At 42.8% G+C, this 25,087-nt stretch overlaps 1 protein-coding gene across 1 annotated transcript in view; it reads left to right on the top strand.

The window, feature by feature from the left end:
- Positions 1-2,329: 2,329 nt before the first annotated feature.
- The window catches only part of SDC2 (syndecan 2), a 134,769-nt gene continuing 112,011 nt past the window's right edge, over positions 2,330-25,087 (top strand). Inside the window, exon 1 of the mRNA XM_066266006.1 lies at positions 2,330-2,935. Within this exon, the coding sequence (XP_066122103.1) occupies positions 2,876-2,935 (60 nt within the window). The 5' untranslated portion in view covers positions 2,330-2,875. The remainder of the gene's footprint in view (positions 2,936-25,087) is intronic.

Below are 25,087 nucleotides of genomic sequence, written 5' to 3'. Positions count from 1 at the left end.
CATTTCTTCAACAGATGCATCTACTTATTCAATTTTATCAATCTTTACCCAAGCTAAATAGGAAGGGAGCTACTATGCTGCTTTTTAGGTGGGATGCCTCAACATATAGCAATTACTGTGAGACCCAGTGAATGAATACATTTTCCCCTTCTATTAGAATTCCAATTTATTTGATATACACTAATTTTTGGAAGAGAATAAGGGGTGTGGTCTTGCTTGAAGGCTGAAGGGCAGATTAGGTCTCTTTTTGGGCTAGAGGTGATATTTTGTCGTTCTTTGTATTTCTCTTACATCGCTCTTTTTTTTTTTTTTTTAAATCTCCTTTTGGAAGTTTCTCCTTATGAAATTCTTCAACTCATAAAGAATATTTCCTGAAAATAGGGCCATAGTTCATTTTTCCAAATACCTACCTTGACCCACATTGATTCACAGGTATTAGCTCAATTTCTGTAGAATCAGAAGCATCTAATGTTACAAATTCCAGCACCCAGACCTTTTTCTTCTTTCGTCTTTGCTCCCTCTTCCATTTCTCTATATTATCCTTTTGGTTGACAATGCCTTAAATTTGCCCATGGGGAGGTTGATCGTTGGCACTCAGAAGCAAAGAACTGGATGTCTCCAATTTTGAGTTGTATTTCTCCAGTTCTCTAAAATTCTTTCTTTGAGCTATATTATGATGGAACATTACTAAGACATTGTAATTCTCACTTAGAGTATGACTGTATTTTATCCTAATATTAAGTTCAAAAATTACCATATGCTAGTGTTTATATATTTACATCTAAGTATCTTAAAGGGTCACAACTTTTATACAGTATATATTTTTAGAACAAAATTTATTCAAGAACTATTTATTGTGTCTTATGTACCAGAAATGAGAAAACTATGGTCAACAAGACAGAAAGGTCCCTGGCCCCCTGGAGTGGGCATTCTAGAAGTAGAATGGCTTCATAATCCACTTATTCCATAAATCAGAGAGAGCATAGTGTTAGAAACTGGAAGGGCATATGAGTTTTCCATGTTCTGTAGCATATTTTAGATATGGAATTGAAAAAACAAAACAAAACACAGGATCTCAGATCAATTACTTTTATTTGGGAAATACATGCTCATTATTTTCTTTAAACCAGAAATTACTTTATCCTTTTTTTCTTTGAAGTTCTCTTTAATCTGTTATTATTCAGGATCTCCATCCAAATTTTCACCAAAATACTGGATTTGTAGTTTTCAAATGTTGACACCTCTATGCTGAAATGAAGCCTATAAAATGCCTTAGGGGCTTAAATCTGTGGTTGGCAGAAATGGTATTTAAGCTCTTAATGAAATTATGAGCTTTGAAAGTGCTGCATTTTGAGTGTATAGGTGGCTTCTTCCACGTTTCTTTTTTTGAGAGGTGGGGGCTGGCGTGGGAAATACTATTTAATCCAGTGTTCTTTTGTTTTGTTTTGATTTTTTTTTTTACCTGTAGTGTGTTCTCTTAAAAAATTTTTTTGTGTGTGAATTAGAGATTTATGAACACTTTTAAAGGCACTGCTTAAAGGCATCTGTAAACTTTGTGTATATACACTGTATGTGTTTTTCCAACTCTCAAAGCAGTATTTTCTTACTGGGGTAATTCTTGCGGGCAGAAAAGCTAAATATGTCTACCGTTGTTTCACCAATCTTTCTCAAAAAATAAAATAAAATAAATAATTAAGAAAGTGAAGATAGCCTGACCTGTGGTGGCGCAGTGGATAAAGCGTCGGCCTGGAAATGCTGAGGTCGCCAGTTCGAAACCCTGGGCTTGCCTGGTCAAGGCACATATGGGAGTTGATGCTTCCAGCTTCTGTCTCTCCTTTCTCTCTCCCTCTGTCTCTCCCTCTCCTCTCTAAAATGAATAAATAAAAAAATTAAAAAAAAAAAGTGAAGATAAAATAGAAAAGAAAAGAGCATGGAGGAAAGAGCAGGGAGAGGGGAGAGGAAAGGCGGGTCGAAAAGGGGGAAATGGAATGAGAAAATTTAGGAGCCCTAGAGTACTGGATGCGGATGAGCCGACCCAGAGAGCCAAAGCACCAAGCCGCCCGTGCCCACTGGTCCCCGGGGCTGCCAATCGGGTGGTAATCCCGCAGGAATTTCTCCTGGGTTTAGCTGGGAGTCGTATTGCCGCCTCCTTTTTCCCCAGACACCCGGAGGAGCCGTAGCAGCAGGCTCCGGAGGGAGGGAGGGAATGAGGGAGGAAATGAGTGAACAAGGGAGGGAGGGGGGGAGGAATGGAGTGAAGGGGGGGAGGGAGAAAGGGAGGGAGGAGAGCAGGGAGGGAGGAAGGGAGGGAGCGGGAGGAGAGGAGGATAGGAGGAGTGGAGGAGGACCCCGGGAGGGAGGTGGCAGCGCAGATGGAGGAGGGGCGCCGTCGCTGAGCCACTAGACGCGCTCCGCCGCGCTTCTCACCATATACTCCCGGAGCTCCAGCCGCGCGGAGCGCGCCCCCACTACTCTGCCCCCAAACTTCAGCTGCAGCTACATTCCAAGCCACCTAATTTATTCCTCAAGAAAAGAAGCTGAGCCACGGGGAAGGAGTCCGCGGAGGAGTAAAATAACAGCAGATCAAGAAAAGCCTCATAGAGCAGCTCCCCCTGAGCAAAAACTCGGCGTCAGGAGTACAGAAACCAACAAGTGAGAAGGCGCTGCGTTCCCGGGGCGCAGCAGAAGACGGGGAGCAGGCGCAGGAGGACGCAGCGAGCGACCCCGAGCCCCGAGCCGGAGCTCCCGAGCCCCGCTCACTGTCGCTGCGGCTGCTCTGTGCCGGATCTCTCTGCGCGGGCTGCTCTCGGTGCTGGGCAAGAGGCTTCATTTTGCTTCCTTGCAAGCGGCAGTTCCCAGCCGGTCCTCGGGGAATATGCAGCGTGCTTGGATCCTGCTCACCTTGAGCTTGGTGGCCTGCGTGTCGGCGGAGTCGGTGAGTGGGCCAGGCGTGGGTCGCGCTCGCCATTTAGGGGTACTCGAGGTGGAGTGGTGTCTGCAGCGCCCGTGGGAATTAGGGACGCCACCTGGGGGTTCTCACCTCGACCTCCGGGGAGCTGCTGGAAAAATGAGCTCGCTCCTCCACCCTTCTCCACCTTGCCTTCCATCAGAAAAGCGGTGCTCTCTGGAGTTGTCCCGAGGTCCCCCGGGATGAGGGCGCGAGAATCGCAGTTTTGTCAAACCGCAGAGTACCCTGAAGTCATTACCAACTTCTTCGCCCTTGGAGGGTCTTGCTGCATTGCCTGGGGAGGACTGAGGGGGAAAGGCGGCTGGAGACGGGTACCCAGATAGGGTTTGCAAGGAACAGGTCCCCCTGCGCGTTACCCGAGACCCAGGGGCGACCAGGAAACTTTGAGGTCCCTTCCTCTGCAGATCATCTCCCCACACCAGCTTTCCTACTTGATTGAATGCAAGTTCTGGGAAGAGGTGGCCCTGATTTAAGAAGCCGCAAGTGTTGGGAGAGGAAAGTTTGCAAAAGTTCTTTTGTTTGATGTTCTCTGTGGTTGGGGCGAGGGAGCAGAAACGACACTACGTGGAAATGCTACCCGCGGAGGCGTAGTCCGCGTTCTGGCTGGGGGTGCGCCAAACCGCCGGAAAATGCTGATGCTCAGGCCACTGAAATTCCCTCCTTGAAGGACCGAGGGCGGCCCGCGGGACCTTGGGGGCAGGAGGACATTTTAATGATTGCACTGGAGAGCGTCATGCAGGTCGAAGCGGGGTGCCTGTGACACCGCTGGGTCGCCTGGCAGCACGGGGGACCGAGGCTTCCTGCCCGCCACGCTCTCGGTCGCGGGCCCTGGCTGGGGTGCGCCCAAGGCCTGGGGTAGTCCTTTCTCCTGAGGCGGCAGGCTGCAGACACTTTGGTTTCTGGGAGTGGAAACTTGGTTTCTCCTTTGGGTGGGTTTCGGTGGCTGGAACTGTTTCCCTACGTCGCCCAAAGAGCGCCCTCTAATGGGAACTGTCTCCTGATCTTCCTCTGGTCAGTGGCGGCCCCTACCTGGGCGCCCCGAGTTTTGTCTGACTAGGTGGAAACCCAAGCATCCCGATGACATCTGCAGCTATATTGCTGTCCGGAGTCTCGATTAGGGTGTGGAGCTGTTTCTGTTCCTTCTAGTTCCCCATATTTCCTCATTTTGCTAACTAATACCGTGTCCATTTCTAATGAACTGAAGTCATCTTCAGGGTGGTGGTGTGAGCTTTTCCTGTACCCTCGGGAATGTAACTTCCCCCTTCTTCCTTTTTCATGTTGAGGCAATTTAGGATCGGGAAAGCTCTTTGGCACTGATCAGCAGTTGGACATTTTTCGTCAATGTGGGAACCTCTTCTTGGACTAGCAGATCTCCAAAAGTTACTGGAGATTGGAGAGCAGGTAGAATTGTACACTGTTGGGTGCTCAGGCTGTAAAATAGAACTCCAAGCCTTATGGATATTATTTCTCTTTAGCAGATGTTCTTTAATCCGTTCAGATTGATAATCTCTTAGCCAGTTTCGAATTCTGTGGGTGGATGTGTTGTACAAAAGAAGGGATTCTCTTTCAGAAAAACATTAGTGCTCATCCTCCCTAAAAAGCTGTACGTGGTTAAGGACTTACTTTTTTGCTGAGACTTGTTCAGGACTTGCTAAGAAATATTATTTGGGGATCCTAGAAAAAGAATGTCTCTATCTTCTGCCTCTCTGGGTTTTTGCATAAATCAGGCAGTAGTGCTCCGCAAGGAAGCTTTCTGGTTGAACTATATATATACCTTGTTCTTCCCAGTGGCACCTCTCTCCCAAACTCATTTTTAGGATTCTAGTATCTCTGATTTCAAGCCAGAATTGGATGCTTTCTAAGTGAGCTGCTTCACTGTGGTAGATACTGTTTTTGGTAATTGGAATATCATCCAAAAGAATGATTAGATATTTTTAAAATGTCAACTTGGAGATTCTAACAGAGTAACAGAGTCCTTGTTAGGCAATGAGTCACTCTTTTTCAAGGGAAGCTGTTTCAAAGCCCAGGATGGCTAATAGTCCATTTACATTGTTTTTCAGTCTGTATTTGTTTCATGTACAGCAACCTAAATGTATGCAAAGTTGAAAGATTTAATTTTTAGTTCTTTAGCCATTATAGCACATTATTTCCAATACTTCTTCGCATTTCAACTTGAAAACTGCTACTGTTTCCTGGGAGTTAGAATTAGTCTTCTGAGCTTAAATCTTCTCTTTAAAAGGAAGAAAGGAAAAATGTTCTGTTAGTGAATTCTTTAGTTTAAGCTAAGCTCAAGGGTAAAAAAAAAAAAAATCTCAGGAACCAAGGTTCAAAGCCATCTGTGAAAAGAAACTGCTGGCTCTTTAAACGCTGGGAACAGCAGGGACAGCCTGTGCGTGGTGATGCATTCATACTTTCCACTGGCAGGTTAGGACTTTCACTGTGGGAGCCATGCAAGGGGAAAGACTGACTGAGTGTGGTGGTAGTGATATGCTGCCGTTTCCCTGTTTTTTACATGACTGTTATAAATGCATAATTTGAGCTGGAAATATGTTTTTCAAGAGGAAGCGTTCTGAACTAGTGGATTTATACCCATGCTTAGATGTGTGTAAATGAAAAGAAACTGTCAAGTCATGTGGACCTGTGCATTACCTCTCAGTGTTTTATGAAAGGCAGGGTTTGGAAAACTTTCATTAGAAGGCAAAATAAAATTAGAACCATATAACTTTTTGCAATTCTTTAAAAATATATATGTTGACTGTTTGAGTAATGAAACATTACTTTTAGTAGGGAATTTTATAGAAACGAGAGCTCTTTCAATGTTAGTTGGATAGTAGGTAGATATCATTTAAGAAGGATAGCTCTTATAAGATCAGACTTGCAGAAGATGGGTGCTCTAGAAGGAATTTGAGTATGCTTTCTAACCCTTAATTCTGGAACCTGGTCCATCTAGTTTTGATGGTGCTCACCTTTTGAAAGATTGTGTAACATGATTACTCAAATGGTGCCTTGAGTAATCATTAATTTGGAAAGGATTTCAAAAGTTCATCTAGTTTTTTGTTTTTTTTTCCCCCAAATGAGATTAGTTTTCAAGTCTCCAGAATCCCTTAGAGACCTTTCTGTACAGCTGTAGGTGGCCTGGTGTCTCTCCTCAGGTTGTCAAGGTCCCTGAGGCTCACCCTGCCACATAGAGCTTGGCCACCTTTGTCATTAAGGTTTATAAGGAGTCTGGTCAAGCCATTGTACTATTGGCATGTCAGCCAGAAGTGATTCAATGGGTCATGTGAGGAATGTTGTCTTAGTTTAGATGCTCATGAGATTGATCCTCCTCCATTTCCTAAAATCAGACTAAAAAGTGTTGCCCGTCATTTTCTTCTTCCCAAAACAGAAGACTTGCCCTTGCTACTGTCGACAGTACATTACAGTATCACAAAATCACCTAATTTTTTCATGGACCAGTAGCCAAAATAAATTTGTAAAGAAAAGCAAGAAGTAGTAAAGAAGAGCCTTTGCTGAAAACAAGCTACTCTTATTTGACTTTTTAGTCACATTTGCCCATATGATTTCTTAATTATAGTCTTTTGTATTTGAATCTTGAAGATGTCCTTGACTCATTTATCTTTGTTTACTTACACATCCAGTTGGCTTCTGAATACATCTATGTATTGTTCATTCCACAAATATTTATCCAGCCCCTAATAAGTGCTCAGGATAAAACAGTGAGCAAACCAAGCGAACCCCTCTGTCTTTTGGGAACTCTCATTCTAAAGATTTAGTTTTCCCCATTCAGTTTTTCTCTCTCTTGGAGCCTTGCCGGCTCATGCTTCCATGTCAACAGCCTTGTAGTTGCCCTTGCTGCCCAGATGCTCATCTCCTGTTTGATTTACCCTTATCACTTTGAACGTATTGCCTATGTCCCCAAACTACAGCCTGCGGGCTACATGTGGCCCCCTGAGGCCATTTATCCGGCCCCCGCCACACTTCCAGAAGGGGCACTTCTTTCATTGGTGGTCAGTAAGAGGAGCATTGTTCCCATTGAAATACTGGTCAGTTTGTTGATTTAAATTTACTTGTTCTTTATTTTAAATATTGTATTTGTTTCCGTTTTGTTTCTTTACTTTAAAATAAGATATGTGCAGTGTGCATAGGGATTTGTTCATAGTTTTTTTTATAGTCAGGCCCTCCAATGGTCTGAGGGACGGTGAACCGGCCCCCTGTGTAAAATGTTTGGGGACCCCTGGCCTATGTTCTTGTTATTATGGTGTAAGTCTAAATAGCTCTGCCAGATTTATAAGATGCTCCATAATGTTACTCTTTCCAGCTGTACCCCTTTGATCACTCTTGGTCATGTTTCTGGGCCTTGGCCTAATGGTCTTACTGTTGTGCATGATCCTGGGACACCACCTATTAACACTGCTTCTCTTTTTAAATTCTGTTGGTTCAAATCCAAGCTCCAAATAGCTTTACATGAATGGTCCAGCCCTTGTTTTTATCTTTCTGGACATAGTCAGGCAGACTGATGATTGAATCACTGAAACAATGTGAAAATACCAATTTCAGAGCTTCCTCTCAGATTTACACAATTAGAAACCTGAAAGGGGGTGGAGTGGTCCGTATTTTTATGAAGGATCTCACATGATTCTAATGAACCATCCACATGTGGGGACCACTGGTCTGGGTTACACTTTTTTTTCCCCCCCCAAAATTAGAAGCGAGGAGGCAGACTCCTGCATGTGTCCGATTGGGATACACTCGGCATGCCCACCAGGGGGTGATGCTCTGCCCATCTGGGATGTTGCTCTGTTGTGGCCAGAGCCATTCTAGCACCTGAGGTGGAGGCCATGGAGCTGTCCTCAGCCCCCCGGGCCAACTTTGCTCCAATGGAGCCTTGGCTGCAGGAGGGGGAGAGATAGAGAGGAAGGAGAGGGGGAAGGGTGGAGAAGCAAATGGGTGCTTCTCCTGTGTACCCTGACCAAGAATCGAACCTGGGACTTCCACTCGGGCCAACACTCTACCGATGAGCCAACTGGCCAGGGCCTGGGTTACATATTTTAATGCTGATTCCATGCTATTTTGGTTTAGTCCCAGGGCTCCCAGCATTTAAGTAGCTCTGTGATGCAGGGGATTAAGGTAGAGTTCAAAGAGGTTGAGTATGGGAGGTGAACAAGTCTGGGTTCAGATGCTGGTACTTTGCCACTTACTTAGTTTTGTCACTAAATTCTGATTCACTTAAAAAAAAACACTACACACATGTGTGTAAATTGGACCTAAGAATGCCTTTTTAACATGATTGCTGTGAGGATAAGATGAAGAAGCATAGAAATTGTTCAAGGCACAGAGGTACTCTTTTTTTTTTCTCTTCATTTTCTTTTTCGGCCTCTTTTTTTTTTTTGACTATGAAACCAGTGAGCTGCATAAGGTATTCTTTTTCTTTATATTTTTTTGGTTAGAGTATATTTTAGGAGATAGTTTGGCCGACTCCTGCATGCACTCTGACCAATATCCACCTGGCAATTCCATCTGGGGCTGATGCTCGAGTACCAAGCTATTTTTAGCACCTGAGGCTGACCTGCTTAGACTAACTGCAAAGCCTCAATGCCTAGGGCCATACTTGAACCAATGGAGCCACTGGTTGTGGGAGGGGAAGAGGGAGAGAAAGAATAGAGGTTGTGTGTGGAGGGAGGCGGATGGTCGCTTCTCCTGTGTCGCCCTTTCCTGGTCACCCTGACCAGGAATATAATATGACCAGGGATGTCCATATGCTGGACTGGAACTCTATCCACTGAGCCACCTGACAGGGCCTGCATAAAATGTTTTTAAGGCCTCTTAGATCTGTGACATTCTGGAGAGGTTGCTGTCACCTGAGGGTAGGGCCTTTGTTTCCACACCTTTGACACCTGCAGTGAACATCTGTTGATAGTGCTGTTTAAGTGCAGGTGCCTGTGGCCAGGGCAGTCTGGGTTGGTTGATTTTGCTGGTGCTTGTTTCCCCCTGGTTGCTTTGGGCAGTGTGGCCTGGGATCAACTAAATACAGCACGTAGTGGTGGATCTGGGCTAGTTTGACAGTTTTGACTCCCTACACCTCTGTTTCATCAACATTGCAGTGTTGGTATGAAGAATAGACAAGCTATTGATGTGAAGTTTCGCATATTGTCAGTGGACATTCATACTTCCTCTTGTTTCCTTTGGCTGGCTTGAGATTCTAGCAAGTAGGAAAGAGAGAGAGTTACATGTGTATTGCAATGAGGAGTGCCCCTGGTCATTTAGAATGAGGTGGCAGGGGTGATGAGTGAGTGTTGGGAAGCTGGGGGCCTTGAAAGGGAGTATTTCTTTAAGGATAGACATGCATGAAATTTCTCCTTTTAGTAATTTGAGCTTTGGATCTTACTGTTAAAAATCTTCATTGAGTTTTGACAAGTCTGTTTCTAGGGCAGCATTAGCTTTAGCAACAAGGCTAGAGGGGTGACTGCCTGTGAATAAGAAAGAATACTGCTGAAATAGAATTGTGAATGTCTGATTTTCTCAGCTATCTCAAAGAATTGGTAGGACTGAGAGAAGGGGAGAAGCCCTGAAATCTTTGGAGATTTCTCATTTAAATTTCGTATCAAATGAGGGAGGCCCACTGGTATGCAGTCAGTGATGTAAGAGTCAGTTCATGGTCTTGGATTCCAAGCTATAGAAAAATGCCGCTAAAGACAAGATGTGTTTTCACATTTCTTTCCTCTGCGTTTAAATATGCATTGTAAAAAATGTCAAAAAGATGCAGTAAATATGCCCTTTACAAAGTACTTTGATATTTATTTTCTTTTCTTATGGTGATACAGGTATATTAAATACTGATAGCACTGATATTTAAGGATTATGGGCAATTCATAGAATTTAGTCTTATGATAAGAATGACATATGGGACAAGATCTCCAATTATTAAAGCAAAGTTATTTTTTCAAGCTTTTACCCTCAAATGAGTAAAAGTTGAATATGTATTTGTGTGATTTATTATGAAATATAAAACTGTAAAAAGTATAAAATATTTAGGGAAGAAGTAATATTTTATACACATTTAATTAACTATCTTATTCCATCTGAGACCTTAGCTTCCCCATCTATAGAATGATGGAATGAACTGGAGGAACTTGCTGTCTTTAATATTTATTTTTTCTGTATGTTTCAGGGTATGATTAGGGAAAAGTTATGATTAACCTCCTCAATAGGTAATTACTAAGTTTCTGTCAAATACTTACTATTTTATTATTGAAGCAAGAAATTTATTCACATTACAGAAAAGTTAAGTCATTTCTCATAGCTGATCAATTAGTTATCTTGAACTAAGTATTTGTTGTGTACTAGGATTATATATTTTGCTCCAAATGTTTATGATCTTTTGTCTAACATTTTCCAATATATTTTCTGGTCTAAGCCAATGTAGCATTAAGATTAACTGATGTGGTAGAATTCGCTTTCATTGTAGATAGAAGACAACAGATTTGTAATCTAGAGCAGTGGTCCCAACCCCGGGACCGGGACCGGTCCGTGGGCCATTTGGTACCGGTCCGCAGAGAAAGAATAAATAACTTACATTATTTCCGTTTTATTTATATTTAAGTCTGAACGATGTTTTATTTTTAAAAAATGACCAGATTCCCTCTGTTACATCTGTCTAAGACTCACTTGACACTTGTCTTGTAAGTTCGACAATTATATTTAAAAATACCACAGTTTTTACACCGGTCGTATAATTTTATTTTGTGCATTTATCCGTCCCACCCTAAAGGCTGGTCTGTGAAAATATTTTCTGACATTAAACTGGTCTGTGGCCCAAAAAAGGTTGGGGACCACTGGCCTAGAGGGCTTTTAGGCATCAGTTATAGAGGGGTTTCAGGCTTCTCATTTAGTTTCCGGCCTAGACCTCCATTTATAGAGCAGGACCTTGAACTGGTGCCTTACCTTTCTCTCCTCTGTAGTCCTGGAGCTGAGTGTAAGTGCTGTGGAGACAACAAGCAATGTGTTTATTGAAGCTTTACTTATAATAGTTAAAAAATGAAAGCAACCTGAATATACAATAATGAAGGAATGGTTAAATAAAAGATTGTAATTTATACATTAAATATGATACCACCATTAAAAATGTATTTGAAGAATGCTTATAATTTGGAAACTGTTTGCAAGAGACAAAAATTTGGACATAAAACTATATAACAAAGCTGGTTATGGAAATAAATTGAATATATACATGTGGATATATATATATAGTATACACAAATTTGTATATATGATAAAATTGTACAGCAGTAAATATATACACGCACACACAAACAAATATGTATAATTAAAACTGGGGAAATTTGAATAAGATTTGTAGACTGTATTAATGCCAATATTCTTGTTGTGATATATTTATAATAGTTTTATAAGAAGTTACCATTGTCAGAAACTGAATAAAGACACACGAAATCTCCCTGCATTATTACAACTTTATGTGAGCCTACCATTATCTTAACAAAAATTTCAATAAACAAAATGGCACCAGTTTTACAAATAAGTTCTGCTGATTATTCAGAACAGTTAATAATTGTTCCAGATGTAGAGAATGACAGAAGGCTCTTCTATTTCATTTTATGAGGTTAGCATTAATTACTCTATGTCAAAACCAGACAAGGAGAGCACAAGAAAACAAGTCTGCTGGCCAGTTTCACTTGTGACCATAGATGCCAACATTTTAAAGAGAATATCATGAAACTAAATACTGCAGTGTATTAAGAGAATAATGATGCGTCCAAGTATGTTTTTTCAAGCAATGGTTCAACATTAAAAAAGCAAAGCAATGCAGTTATTAAGTTTAAGGGAGACAACAATATGATCATCTCAACAGACACAGAAAAGCATCTGGTAAAAGTTCATAAAGATGTTAATATAACGGTCTCTAATTTATGGTTAATTGAAGATTTACTATATCAGGGTTAGTACATCTCTGCTGATGGCTTAATTCATTTGACATGTTTAGGAACCAGAAGGACACTGTTTACTGAGTTGTTAAACAACAGTCTCTAGTTACATGGGTGACAGGTGTGTGGCAGTACAATAAAGTATGGATCATAACATATATAGATTTTAGTTCACATGAAGTTGTAGTCCTAGTATTGCCAAGGTTCGGTTGTGTGCTCTCTCAAATTAAGATAATGCAAGAGTATCCTGGTTGGTTGGCTCAGTTGATAGAGTGTCTGCCCAGAGTGTAGATGTCCTGGGTTTGATCCTTGGTCAGGGCACACAGGAGAAGCGACCATCTGCTTCTCCTCCCCTCTCTCTCCCCCTTCTCTTCCACTTCCCCTCCCACTGCCAGTGGCTCAGTTAGTTCTAGTGTTGACCCAGGCACCGAGGATAGCTTCGTTGATCCAAGCATCAGCCAGAGGCAGGGATTGCCAGGTGGATCCCAATCAATGTGCAGGCAGGAATCTCATTATCTCCCCTCCTCTCATAAAAAAAAAAAAAAAAAGATAATGCAGAAGATTATCTTGAAGGTTGGGAAATCAGGTGTATTGGGGTTCTGTTTTTGGTATTATCACCTAAAAGCTGTGAGACTCTGGGGAAGTTTCTTATAATCTCTGAGTTTATATTTTTAGTGTTAAACTGTGGATTATAAAATTTGATTTCTGGTTATGTTGAAGATTAGCCTCAGTAATGATTGAAAACTTCTAACACAAAACCTGACTCCTAGTAGGTTTCTAAAAACACATTTATTTCTCTTTCTTTCTAGCTTTAAGTTTTGTGATTCTAGAATATGCATAAATTTATATATGCATAAATGTGCATTTATATATGCATAAATATGTATGCATATGTTTCTTGTTTCTCACTTGCATTCTGACCCTTGACATTAAAAGATATAAATTTTACAAATTTATGATTAATTTATTTATTATTTTTTAACCTTAAAAAAAAATGACTTCAGAGAAAGGAAGGGGCGGGGAGACACACAGAAATATTGATCTGTTCCTGTCTATTCACTGACCAAGAATTGAACCCACAACCTCTATGTTTTGCTAACCAACTGAGCTATCTGGCCAAGGCTGCTCGATTTATTTTTTACCAGGCAAAGTGTGATGCTGAATTATATAATACTTTTTCTTTCCCCATCATCCATATTCCAACTTCAGAAAAACAATGCAGTTACTCATAGTTTTAGAGAGCTAAATTATACTCAGCTAGAGCTCAAAATTGACTTGTATACAAGTTGGAATTTAGTTAGGACTTGAAGATATAATGAAATACTTGAGATTATAATTGAAATATTCTTAAAGAATCTCAAATTGGAATCTTACATTGAAACACTGATTTATCTGTTTAATTTACTAATGAATTAAAATCTTAACTTTATTGTGTTCCACTTCTGAACTCATTTAGATAAGAGTGCTGTTTTATTTAATAATATCACTTAATTAGATTTTTGTCTTGAGTAATTAGTAAATGAAGTTTTATGTTTGCTAAGTCAGCTTGTTAATAGTGAACTATGTTAACTACACATTTAGGAAGGGCAAAACTCTGCTCCTATGTTAAAAAGAATTTATGAAATGCTACTTACTTTCAAGCAACTATTTACCTTTTGATTAGGGTAACTGAAGATGGGTCGGGCTCATAGCTAATATATACATTATATACACTATGCATACTTGTTTCTGTCTGATTAGATATATGTAGCAATCAAAACTGCCAGAGAACTACAATTGAGAAGGATAAGAACCCCTCGTAGAAGAGAAGTCACTGCTTTGCCAGAAAAACTAAAAATCCTGAAGCAGCGAAGTGTATTGGAAAAAAATAAGAATCCTATTGATGACTTGAAAACACTTGATTTTCACTTTTTTTCTTTTTTCCTTTACTTGTCTAAGGAAAGACTTTTGAGTGTTGAGATGCACAAAAGATACAATGAGCAAGAAATTTTTTAGAACCTGAATAATCTGTTGATGTTTATATCAGGGGGAAATGAAGCCTTACATTTCACCAGTATAATTCTCCACACTCTAGAAGCTGTGGGCTCTTGAAGGTGCTAGTGGGGCTTATATTATGTGTCAAGATCAAATACTCTTGGCTGATGAGTGAAAGAGGTATAAAGGTGGGGATGATTCTCATTATATTCTTTTGGATTCTTGTTTTTCAATATATAACAATGGATTAGAGAGATGGAATTAATTGACTTTTAAAAGGAAACATATCTAAAGGTGTTTAATCTATTTGTCCAAGAGTACATATTTAGTGGTAGAGTTATAAGTTGGACTATTTGATTCATTGTTATATTTTTCTTACCATGTAACAGTTCTTTCTGGCTCCTCCTTTTCCATCCCCCACATTAATGATTAGCACTGAACAAACTTACTTTGGGCACATGTTTGATGACTAAATGAAATACCAAATGGAGCATAAACTCTATGTTATACACTCTGTATCAGTGAAGTTAATGTGTTTTGGGAAAAATGAATAACTGAAGGTGATTAGATAATTTCCCAATTTCCAGTGAGAATTGTGCTTCGGCTAACTACTTTATTTGTCTGCAAACCTTTGGCTAATTAGGGGAGGAGTGCCGAGAGCGCGCTGGGAGTTGGAAGACCCTGAGCGGTCAGGTAGAAGTTAAGTTGCTTTGTAAATCTTAGGAAGATTCTGTAGACTTGAGGGCAGAAAAGGAGATAAAAGCTTCCTGGAGATAAGAATCAAAACTAAAAGCAAAATCTCATGAATTAAATGTGGAGTTAATGAGAAAAATTGCTGTTGTAGGATAAAGGAAGAAGAGCATTTCTTGGATTTATGTACTTAAAATATGACGGTGTGTAATGCAGGAGGCTGAGGCCTTGTAGGTTCACATTGGATTTGTGCGGACAGTAGGGGGACTGTAGAGCCAGAAAACCATGGGCCATTCCGGTTTAATAGATTCTCACAAGATGGAGAAGCGAACAGGCAGGGGAAACTGCTTCTCATGGCAGCAGGCAAACAGCAGAATGGCCCCTCACAGTGGTGGGCAAGTGATCTGCAATCCATCCTGAGGGCAGGCACTGGTAGCCTCACACAGGCTGTATGAACGTGTCTCTGCCACCTGCTCAGGCACTAATCAGGCAAAGTGCAAGCGAGCAAGCCTAACACAGCTGTTTCCCCACGTTCTAACCCCTTTAGGGTTGCTCGCCTCACAGTCTATGCGACAGGTACGTTCTGCGATGGTCCCTATGTGAGGAGTGAGGTACATTACACAAAGAGAAACAGTACAGCGACAGCAACCAAATTACAAAGGCACAAGCTAGACCAAAAATGACAGGAATTACCAAGGTGCCCTTCATAATGTCTCCCTGAGCACTCTACCCAGGGAGTTAACTCTAGCCCCCTACCCCACAGTGCCAACAAGGCCACCCATCGTAGGTGGAGGGCCTATACCATCCAGGGCCATGTCCATTGGAGCCGTTGGCCTTTAAGGAAGGTTATTGGGGCACGTAGGAGCACGTTGTCCTGCCGTCCAAAGCCCGGCTTGAGTGAAGTGTCCCGGCTTGAGTATCTGCACCTGGATGGGAGCGGCTGCCCAATGCAGTAGGTCCTCCACCAGAGCTGCTGCCCAGTCCGTGCAGGTCTCTCATTCAGAATCCAGAGTACTGTAAACAAGCAGCATGTCCAAATGGTAAGGGAGCTGGTGCCCCCTGTTGTTGCAGTCCCTGCTTAGCCCATTGCTTCACCATAGAACCAGTGAAATGAGTACTGTTGTCACTTTTAAGAACCAGAGGCCAGCTGTAGGCAGCACTCTGGGGGTCCAGAGCCTGTATGACTTCCCTCTGGTCTGGGTTACAGGCAGGGTAAGCAGCAGGCAGACTGGTGGCAGTATCTACACAGGTGACTCCTTACTGGTACCTGTCCGACTTTGTTAAGTGTCCAATGATGTCTATCCGCCACCCTGTCAGTGGAACAGGACCTCTCTGGATCTGTCCAGGTGACACCAGTGGTTTCTGAGGGTGCTCCTTGGAACACATTGCACATTGATTACAAGTTGCAAGTTCCTTTGCATAGGACACAGGCAAGTTCCATGCCTTAACCGAGGCCCACATAGTTTTCTGCCCCACATGGAGCAGATGCTGGTGAAGCCACTGCACCACATCACCTGTGGCACAGTCTCCAACCATCGCACCCTTGCCAAGGTGTGTGCCTCATCATTCTCAGCATGGGCTAGAGGGGCATGCTTGCGACATGATAGACTGTCACCTGCTTCTGGTGTCCTGTTTCTCATAAATCCTGCCACATAACCTGACCCAATAGTGGGCGGTGTGTTACCATTCACTGATTAACATGCCACATAGCTATCCAAAGGGTCAGTCCATGATAGCCCAGCTGTTGGTGCAAATCACTAGAGATGAAGGTACAGGCAGCTAGCCATACGACTCTTAATTCTTCCCATTGGCTGCTTTGGCCTTTACCTGTGCCCATCCAAATAATCTCAGTGGCCTTATGGAAGGCCATAGTTTTCCATCTGGCGGGTTGGGCCCTGACAGAACCATCAGTATACCAGGCATCCTCGGGGATGGGCACCTGCCCCTCCTGGTAGGGACTGACTTCAGGTTCTGCCTCCTGAGCCCCGGCTGCACCTGACTCTAAGGTTTCATAGGTGACTGGACCCAAGACTTCTTATAGTTCTCTTTTCAGTGGGCTGGTGCTAAGAGCACAGTGTTATTGCAAGTATGAACCCCACTTGCCAGGGTGGAGGTTTGGGCCGTACCACTATGTGGTTTGTTTGCCCAATTTCTCACCCATCCTGCCAGGGGGTACGTTGTCCTGACTATAACTGGAGTTGTGGTCGTAATAATCTCAGTGTCTAGGAGGAAGGCATACACAGCTGCTAACAATTTCTCCACTAATGAGTAATGGACTTTAGCGCCTTTCCACAGTTGGGACCAAAACCCAGTAGGTTGCCATAAGCATTCTGTCTCTTGCCACAAGCCCCATCCAGACCCCTCAGAGGTTACATAGATGTCAAGCTCATAGATCTTGGCAGGGTAAAATGCATTTAATGCCTGTGCCACCTAAACAGCTCTCTTAGCTGCCGCAAGACTGAAGCTACGTGGCTCAAACACCAGCCATTTTCTTGGCAGCTGCGAGCCCCATGCTTCCCCCATTTTTTAGTGGCTGGAACCTCTGTTCTGGCTTAAGCAACTGCCCAAGCTCTAATAGGACTCTATTAGGCCCTACCACGTAATTTTTCCCTGTGGAGAAAACTGCTGTGTTTGGCTTGCTCGCTTGCACTTTGCCTGAATAGTGTGTGAGCACATGGCAGAGACACGTGTGTGTAGCCTATGTAAATTTACAGGTGCTTGCCTTCAGGGCAGATTGCCTGCCCACCACTGCGAGGGGCCGTATTTGGTGTTTGTTTGCTTGCTGCCATGAGAAGCGGTTTCCTCCTGCCTGTTTTCTTGTACGCTGTTGTGAACTCTATTAAATGGGAATGACCCACCACTTTCCAGCTCTGCAATTCCTCTACTGTCTGCCAGGCGTCCCCAAACTACAGCCCCACAGGCCGCATGCGGCCCCCTGAGGCCATTTATCTGGCCCCCACCACACTTCTGGAAGGGCACCTCTTTCATTGGTGGTCAGTGAGAGGAGCATTGTATGTGGCAGCCCTCCAACGGTCTGAGGAACAGTGAACTGGCCTCCTGTGTAAAAAGTTTGGAGACCCCTGGCTGCCCAAATACAGTGTGAAACTGCCTGGCCTTGGCCACTAGCATTGTACTCCCTGTCTTCCCCTGCCTCAATCAAGTCTACCCACATGTGTGTTCAAGTAACCTTTACAGACTTGTTTCTCTTGTTAGTTGAGGGGGAGGGAAGCAAGGGCAGCAGCCCGCACAGCCTTGTGGTTCCATGCTTTTTCCACCTCTCCCAAATCTGCCACCATCTATGTAAGTGTTGATGGGCTGCCCCACATAGGGGCTCAAAAGAGCCACTAGTGACCCAAAAAGGGCTGATGGAGCACTACAAAAAATAATGTCCCTTATCCCTGCCATAAATACTTCCTCATCTGGCCCATGGGACCTCAGGTTGAAAGCAGCATTCCTCATACCCAGTTCCCAGAGGACCTGCTGCAGCTCAGTATATGACTGCCACTGATTCACTGGCCCCAGCAAGTCTCCAGCATTCTGCCAGACCGTATGAATGGCAGCCATCACCCATTCTAATAGGGTATGGTTTTCTGGGTTGTCATGGCAGTTTTGAAGACACTGCCTCAAGGAGGAGTGTGTGGTAATGGCTGCTAATTTCTTCAGCTGTGTTCTGGATACCATGATGCCATCCACCCTTGTATCCCACAATCACAGCAACCAAGCTGCTAGTAACTTGGTGGCTTTCTGCTTAAATTTTGCCCTTAATTCCATCAACTCTGTTGATCAGAGTGCTCAACTACTTGTGGAGGGGGCTGTGACTGACCCTGAAGCACTTTTGGCTGCTGGGTTTTTTTTTTTTTTTACAGAGACAGGGAGTGAGTCTGAGAGAGGGATAGACAGGGACAGACAGACAGGAATAGAGAGAGATGAGAAGCATCAATCATTAGTTTTCCATTGCACGTTGCAACACCTTAGTTGTTCATTGATTGCTTTCTCATATGTGCCTTGACCGTGGGCCTTCAGCAGACCGAGTAACCCCTTGCTGGAGCCAGCGACCTTGGTTGGGTTCAAGCTGGTGGGCTTTTGCTCAAACCAGATGAGCCTGTGCTCAAGCTCGCGACCTCGGGGTCTCAATCCTGGGTCCTCTGCATCCCAGTCCGACGCTCTATCCACTGCGCCACCGCCTGGTCAGGCGGCTGCTGGGTTTTTACCTTCTTCATGACCACCTGCCAGGCTCTGAGTCTGCTGATGGCAGTTTCAGCCCAAATCATCTCCTCCTTATTCAGTGACTGCTTTGGCTCTTGTGGCTGGCAGCTCTTGGCCTAAAGCTGAAACTCAAGCTCTTGAACCACAGCTGTGTTTCTAATAACTGCTGATGCCTGCATTCGGCGTCTAGGGCAATCTGGAGTTCTTGAACTTGGGTGGCCTCTTGCACAGAGCTTTCAGTTTCTGTTCACAGGGCTGTAAGAAACACCCAGCCCATAGCCCCCAACAGGGTAACCACAGCAAACCACATGGTCCAGAACAGCCACTCCTCTGTTCCACCATTTAAGGGTGGTGGCTCCATATTGACCTGATCTAAATCCTGCCAACTACATCAGATGTAATGCCAGTGGCTGAGGCAAGACAGGTTCACATTGGATTTGGGTAGATGGTAGAAGAACTGTGGAGCCAGAAAGCAGTGGGCCATTCCTGTGTAATAGATTCTTGCAATGTTGGACGAGCAAACCAGTAGGGGAAAACTGCTTCTTAGGCAAACAAACAGCAAAAACCACCCTTACAGTGATGGCCAGGCAGTCTGCACTCTGCCATTTGCAATCCGCAATCCACCCTGAGTGTAAGGACCCATAGCCTTACATAGACTATCCACATGTGGTGCTGCCACGTGCTCATGCACTAATCAAGCAAAGTGCTTGCAGCTGGTAAACCAGCAAGCAAGCCTAACACTGCTGTTTTCCCCCCATGGGAGAACTACATTTTATTGGGGGATCTCTTTAAGTCCCAGCTCTGCCAGTATCTGTATGACTTCAGGCAGGTTATATAGTTTCTCTGTGCTTCAGTTTTCTCATCTGTAACTAGGAGCTTAGTCACAGTAGCCACAATAGAGATGCTGTGTGGATGAGTCACTGCCTGTAAAGCATTTAGAAGTGTGTCTGGTGTTGAGTCAGCACTAGGCTCAGCGTTGAGGCTGATTGAAATGAGTGCCTCATTAGATATGCTGATCAAAGAAGAAAAGATCCTCTTTTGAAGTTTGAACCTGAGATTGAGAAGGGTGGTGCTACTGCCAGTTAGGAAAGACAGGAAAGACTGAAGTTTTTTCTCTTTTTTCTTTTATTCTGTTTGTTTTAGTGAAAAGGACAGGCATTTAAACCTCTCCAGCTCTTAGTTTTCTGGATAGTGAAGGGCATATTCTAAGTCAGTGGTTCTCAATCCTCTGCACATTAAATTCACCTGGGAGCTTCAAAAAGTTATCTGTACCTGGCCCCACCCAGCACCAGTTCTCAGAATTGATGGGGCCAGGGCCCAACTACCTGTTTACAGAAGTTCCCCAGGTGATTCTAAGTTCCAGAAGATTTGAAAACCACTGTTCTGGATACCTTCGTTGTTCTCCTCTAGCAGGTAAGATTTTGTCATCTTAAAGCATGTTCTCTTCTGCTTGTGACTAAGCCCCATGGAGTACACTGGCTTCACAGGACTGATGTGCTGCTGTCACAGTCTAAACTGGGCACAACTGGGAACCACTTTCTCCCCTTCCAGCTTCTTCCTTTTCTACTCTTCTCCTCAACATTTCTCTCTTCTGGCTCATGCTTTGCTGATAAACTATATTAGTAAATTATGATACGCATTTGAAAGCTCTTCACGTAAGAGATTATACATATATGTATATATTAAGTTTATCTGAGGATGTCTTTAAAAAAATCGAAAGGTTTTTTCTTTCAGAAGGTAAACTTTCCTTAATGGAACAAAGGATGCTTGACTTCTTGGCCTTGTTGCAGAAAAACATGTTTGATCAGGTTATTAGATTTTCCTGAGTTCATGCTTTGAACAGAGATTGTGTTCTACTGATTGGAAATTCTAGGACTTTTTTGAATTTACTGATCATGTATAAGTCCTGCACACGTGTTGTCATGATGGCCCTTTCATTGTAGCTGCACTTTAGTTCAGCTCCTTGGGCCTGGTTCAAGTCGAATTAATTCCATGAACTTTACGGTTTCCGGTTGAAGTAGGGAAGAGAGAGTGCTTTAGGCTGTCCTGTGAATAAGCCATCTGAGTTGTTTTTAGTTCTTGCTTCAGTAAAAAAGCAACCACCCATTATCTAATCTATTCATGGTTTACTTTGTTCAGATATCTAATTTGGGAGCATGTTTGCCCTCACTCATCTCTGAGATACAATTTTCCATCCTTTGAATCAAAGGGGATATCTTTAATTGACTTGGGGGAAGAAAAAGCCTCATTTAAGAACTCTAGAGTTCTTAAAGCCTTTACAAATTGCTCTGCTGGATAACATTAAAATGCTGACCCTTTAGAAACTTCTATTCAACATATATCTGACCTACAATAGAGTTGGAAGAAGTATCATTCTGAGTAAACTGTTAAAGTGGACCACTTGCTATGATTCATAGGCTTTTAAACTCAAGTAAGTCTCTAATATCCAGAATGTAGGTAGAGTGCAGAGTACATTCCTAGCAGCTGTGGCTGATGCAATGCTGTGAGAACACTCCAGCACCTGAAACCCTCCTAGGCACACCTAAGAGGGAGCTCACCCACTGTAAGGAAGTAACTCAGCGCCAACCAGGCAGCTCCCTGACCTTTTCAGCCATTGGCTGTGAAGGACACGCTGTAACACCCTATAGGCTGAACCTGTGTATACAAGCCAGCTTACTTCCTGAATAAATCTGATCTGCGTCACTGAACCTGGTCTCCGGAGTCGGGTCTCTGCGTCTCTGTCGTCTTCACCCCCAGTGGGCCTTGTGCACATAGAACATTACTGTTTATTATTTTGCTGACAATAGGGTTAAATGTGTCTGTTCCAGAGCATTGATATAGCATACAGTTCACAGATATAAGTGTTTGTTCTTGGTAGAAATTGAGGTTTATTACCGAGACTTTAATTAGGTCAGTGGTTCTTAAAGTGCAGACAAATCTGCAGCATCAGCATCACCTAGGAACTTGCTAGAAATGCAGACTTGTGGGCATCCAGACGGACCACATCAGAAACTCCGGGGGTGGAACCCAGCAGTAAGTTTTATAAAGCCTTCCAGGTGATTCTATTGTGCACTAGAGTTTGAGAACTACCAAGGGGTTCATACCCCTGCTGGCACAGACACTGTTAAATGAGAGCCCTAGATATCAGTATTTTTTAAGCTGCCTTAGTGACTCCACTGTACAGCCAGGCTCGCAGGCCGTAGCTGAAGGACCTTGCTTTTCAAAATGTGGGCGCCAGCCCAGCAGCATGAAGAGTAGCACCTGGGAGGTTACTAGAGATACCCACTCTTGAACTGTACCTAAGACTACTGAATTGTAATTTGCATTTTAATTGATTTCCAGTGACTCATAAGCACATTAAAGTTTGTGAAACACTACTTTATAGAAATAATGAGTTTCCTTTTAGAAGTCAGTTCCTCGAACACCATTCATTTAAAAGTGTTTTGGGAAGGCAGAATGGCTGCTTTGGCTTCTGCCTGGTGTTGACCAGGGAAGCAGCCATTGGGAGGAAAGGGATGGCTCCCATAGCTTCAGCTTAAAAGGACCCTGGACATTAGGCATAACAATAGTCTATAAGCCATTGCCAAGTGACTGATAGCAGTTAAGACACTTTCAGGTGCATGTAACAAAAATTCCAACTCAGATTGGTGTAAGCAATAAAAGCGAACTTTTGGCTCAGAAAATGAAGTCCAGAAGTAGTCTGTTTTCAGGCCTGGCTGCATCAAGAGGCTTAAGTAATGTTATCAGCCCTTAGATTTACATATCTTTCAAAGTAACTCCCTTTGTTGGATTTGCTTCCAGGCCTTATACTAATTAAGGTAACAGCTAACCTGTTGTTACAAAGAGATCCTCAAATATAGTGGCTCAGAATAAGTAGATGTTTTATTACTCTTTGACATAAAGGTCCAAAAATGGGGATGATGGGATGGCTCTTCCATGTTCATAGGCAGCTCTTACCTGTGGTTCCAACTTTACTGTCTCCCAACCAGGAGAAAGAATCAAGGGGAGGACATAGCCATTCCTTTTAAGGCCACAGCCTGGAAGTGTACGCATTACTTCCACTTACATCCCATTGGTCAGAACATACTCATATGGTCACAAGGTGCAGTGCAGGCTGGGAAATGTAGTCTCTGCATGGGTGGCCATGTACCCAGTAAAAATCTGGGGAGGTTGTATTACTAAAGAAGGGAAGATGTTAAGATATTAATGAAAACCAGGAGAGACCTTTCATTGTGTGGTGGCAGTTTGGGGACTGGCAACTCCAAGTGAACAGTATGTTTCTTGAGCAGGTTTAGTAGAAAGAGTTTCTTTTCCCCAGCTAATCTAGTGGGTTAGGAAAAAGCTTCTCTGTGATATAGGATTGGCCTGGCCTGACTGTCTCTGGCCTGGATTACATGCATCATTCCTGGAGCTATATGTGGAAGAAGACTTGCCAAAATCCTAAGAACTGAGATAGGAAAAAATTGGTCCCCAAGGAGGAATGGAGGGGGGAGAATGGATGCTGTCTGGAAGGGACACATTTTCTTCCCTTTACCTGTGCTCTGGCTGTTACTCTTGGTAAGCCTGCTCTTCACCTTACCTAATTTTGCCAGGGTAAGGAGTTTGGCCTACACCACAGCATGTCTTAGGGCTGACAGTCTTGAGGACCCATCTAGGGAATGGATGGGCTCAGGCATCACCCTCAATCCATGTGAAAACAACCCCTATTCAGTGACAAAGTATCAGCCGGTATAGTTTGGACACAGACAGTAAAACGAAGAAGTTGGCGGTGCTAAAGCCAGGAGTAGGGGAGGATTTACGGTCAACTCAGTCGCGTATGGAGTATTTGAAGATTATTAGCACATTAGATAAAAGGCATTTATGAACAGATTTACTTGATGAATTTAATAAACATAGGAAATGGTAACAATGTACCTTTGATGTCTTATTTTAATGGTTGGTAAATAAAGGAAATATAAATTTGTTTATTTTTGGCTGATTGGTAAATGCTTTTTCCAAAATACTCTTTTTTTTTCTTTTATTCAGTGAGAGGAGGGGAGGCAGAGACAGATTCCCACATGCTCCCCAACTGGGATCCACCCGGTAAGCCCACTAGGGGGCGATGCTCTGCTCATCTGGTGCGTTGCTCCATTGCTCAGCAACCAAACTCTTCTTAGTGCTTAAAGTGGAGGCCGTGCAGCCATCCTCAGCACCTGAGGCCAACTCACTCTAATAGAGCTATGGCTACAGGGGAGGAACAGAGAGAGAGAGAGAGAGAGAGAGAGAAAGAGAGAAAGAGAAAGAAGTGAGAAGAGGACACAGAGACGTGGAGAAGCAGATGGGCACTTCTCGTGTGTCCTGACTGGGAATCAAACCTGGGACATCCACATGCTGGGCCGACGCTCTACCACTGAGCAACCAGCCAGGACCCTAAAATATCCTAAATGAAATGTTTTTCATTTTTAACTGCTAAAGATTGAATAAATAGAGGGCTTCAATATATTAATAATGAGTGTTACAAAAACAATGAAATGCACTTATCTTTACCCTCTCATTTTCAAAGGTTTGTTTCCTCTAATATATATATTCTTATACCTTTCTCATTGTATAGAGGAATTGAGGTGATTTCCATGACTTCATCTTTTCCACAAACTTTAGAAGAAATGATGTAAACGGTTGATTATATTTATATGTGACCAGAATATTCTAAAAACATACTATGTAATACTCTTTTAAAAAAGTTATAGTCTTAATGACAGAAAACTAATACATAAAGATTCAGAATAACATGCTGTTTCCTAGCTTCTCAACTGAATGCTTATTGTCCTTTTAATAAAAATGTGGATTGAAGGCACATCTGATATAAATGAATTAAAATTTCATTTGCCTAGAACTTTGTGTATTACGTTAATAAGATTTACCCAAAACACTATTGTTGGTTTAATAAATATTAAGAGAGCATATGTGAGTTGCCTTCCGGTGTTTGCTATTTCTCTCCTTGGGCATTAACTACTCTTGTGAGTCTTTACCAGGCTGCTCTTGTTATTTTGTGCCTTGAGGTATAAATAGAGACAGAACCCAGAAGATTCAAACAAATTCCATATCATAAACTATTTGCAGATGTGTTTAGTATTCATCCAGGAGACCCTTTTAGTTTATTTAGTATAAAACTACTTTCTCTTAGCATTCTATGTGCACAAGAGGATCAGTTTTTATAATATTTTATTGGAAATTTAAGCATTAATCATAAAATATTTTATGGAAAGATTCATCATCTAACAAGCACCAGAATCTTATATTGCTTTGGACAATAGGGAATGAAAGGGGTGGA

The sequence above is a fragment of the Saccopteryx bilineata genome, chromosome 3, assembly GCF_036850765.1.
Source record: "Saccopteryx bilineata isolate mSacBil1 chromosome 3, mSacBil1_pri_phased_curated, whole genome shotgun sequence".
NCBI classification, from domain to species: domain Eukaryota; kingdom Metazoa; phylum Chordata; class Mammalia; order Chiroptera; family Emballonuridae; genus Saccopteryx; species Saccopteryx bilineata.
Note: the sequence above shows the minus strand (reverse complement) of the source record. Positions and strands in the feature narration are given on the sequence as shown.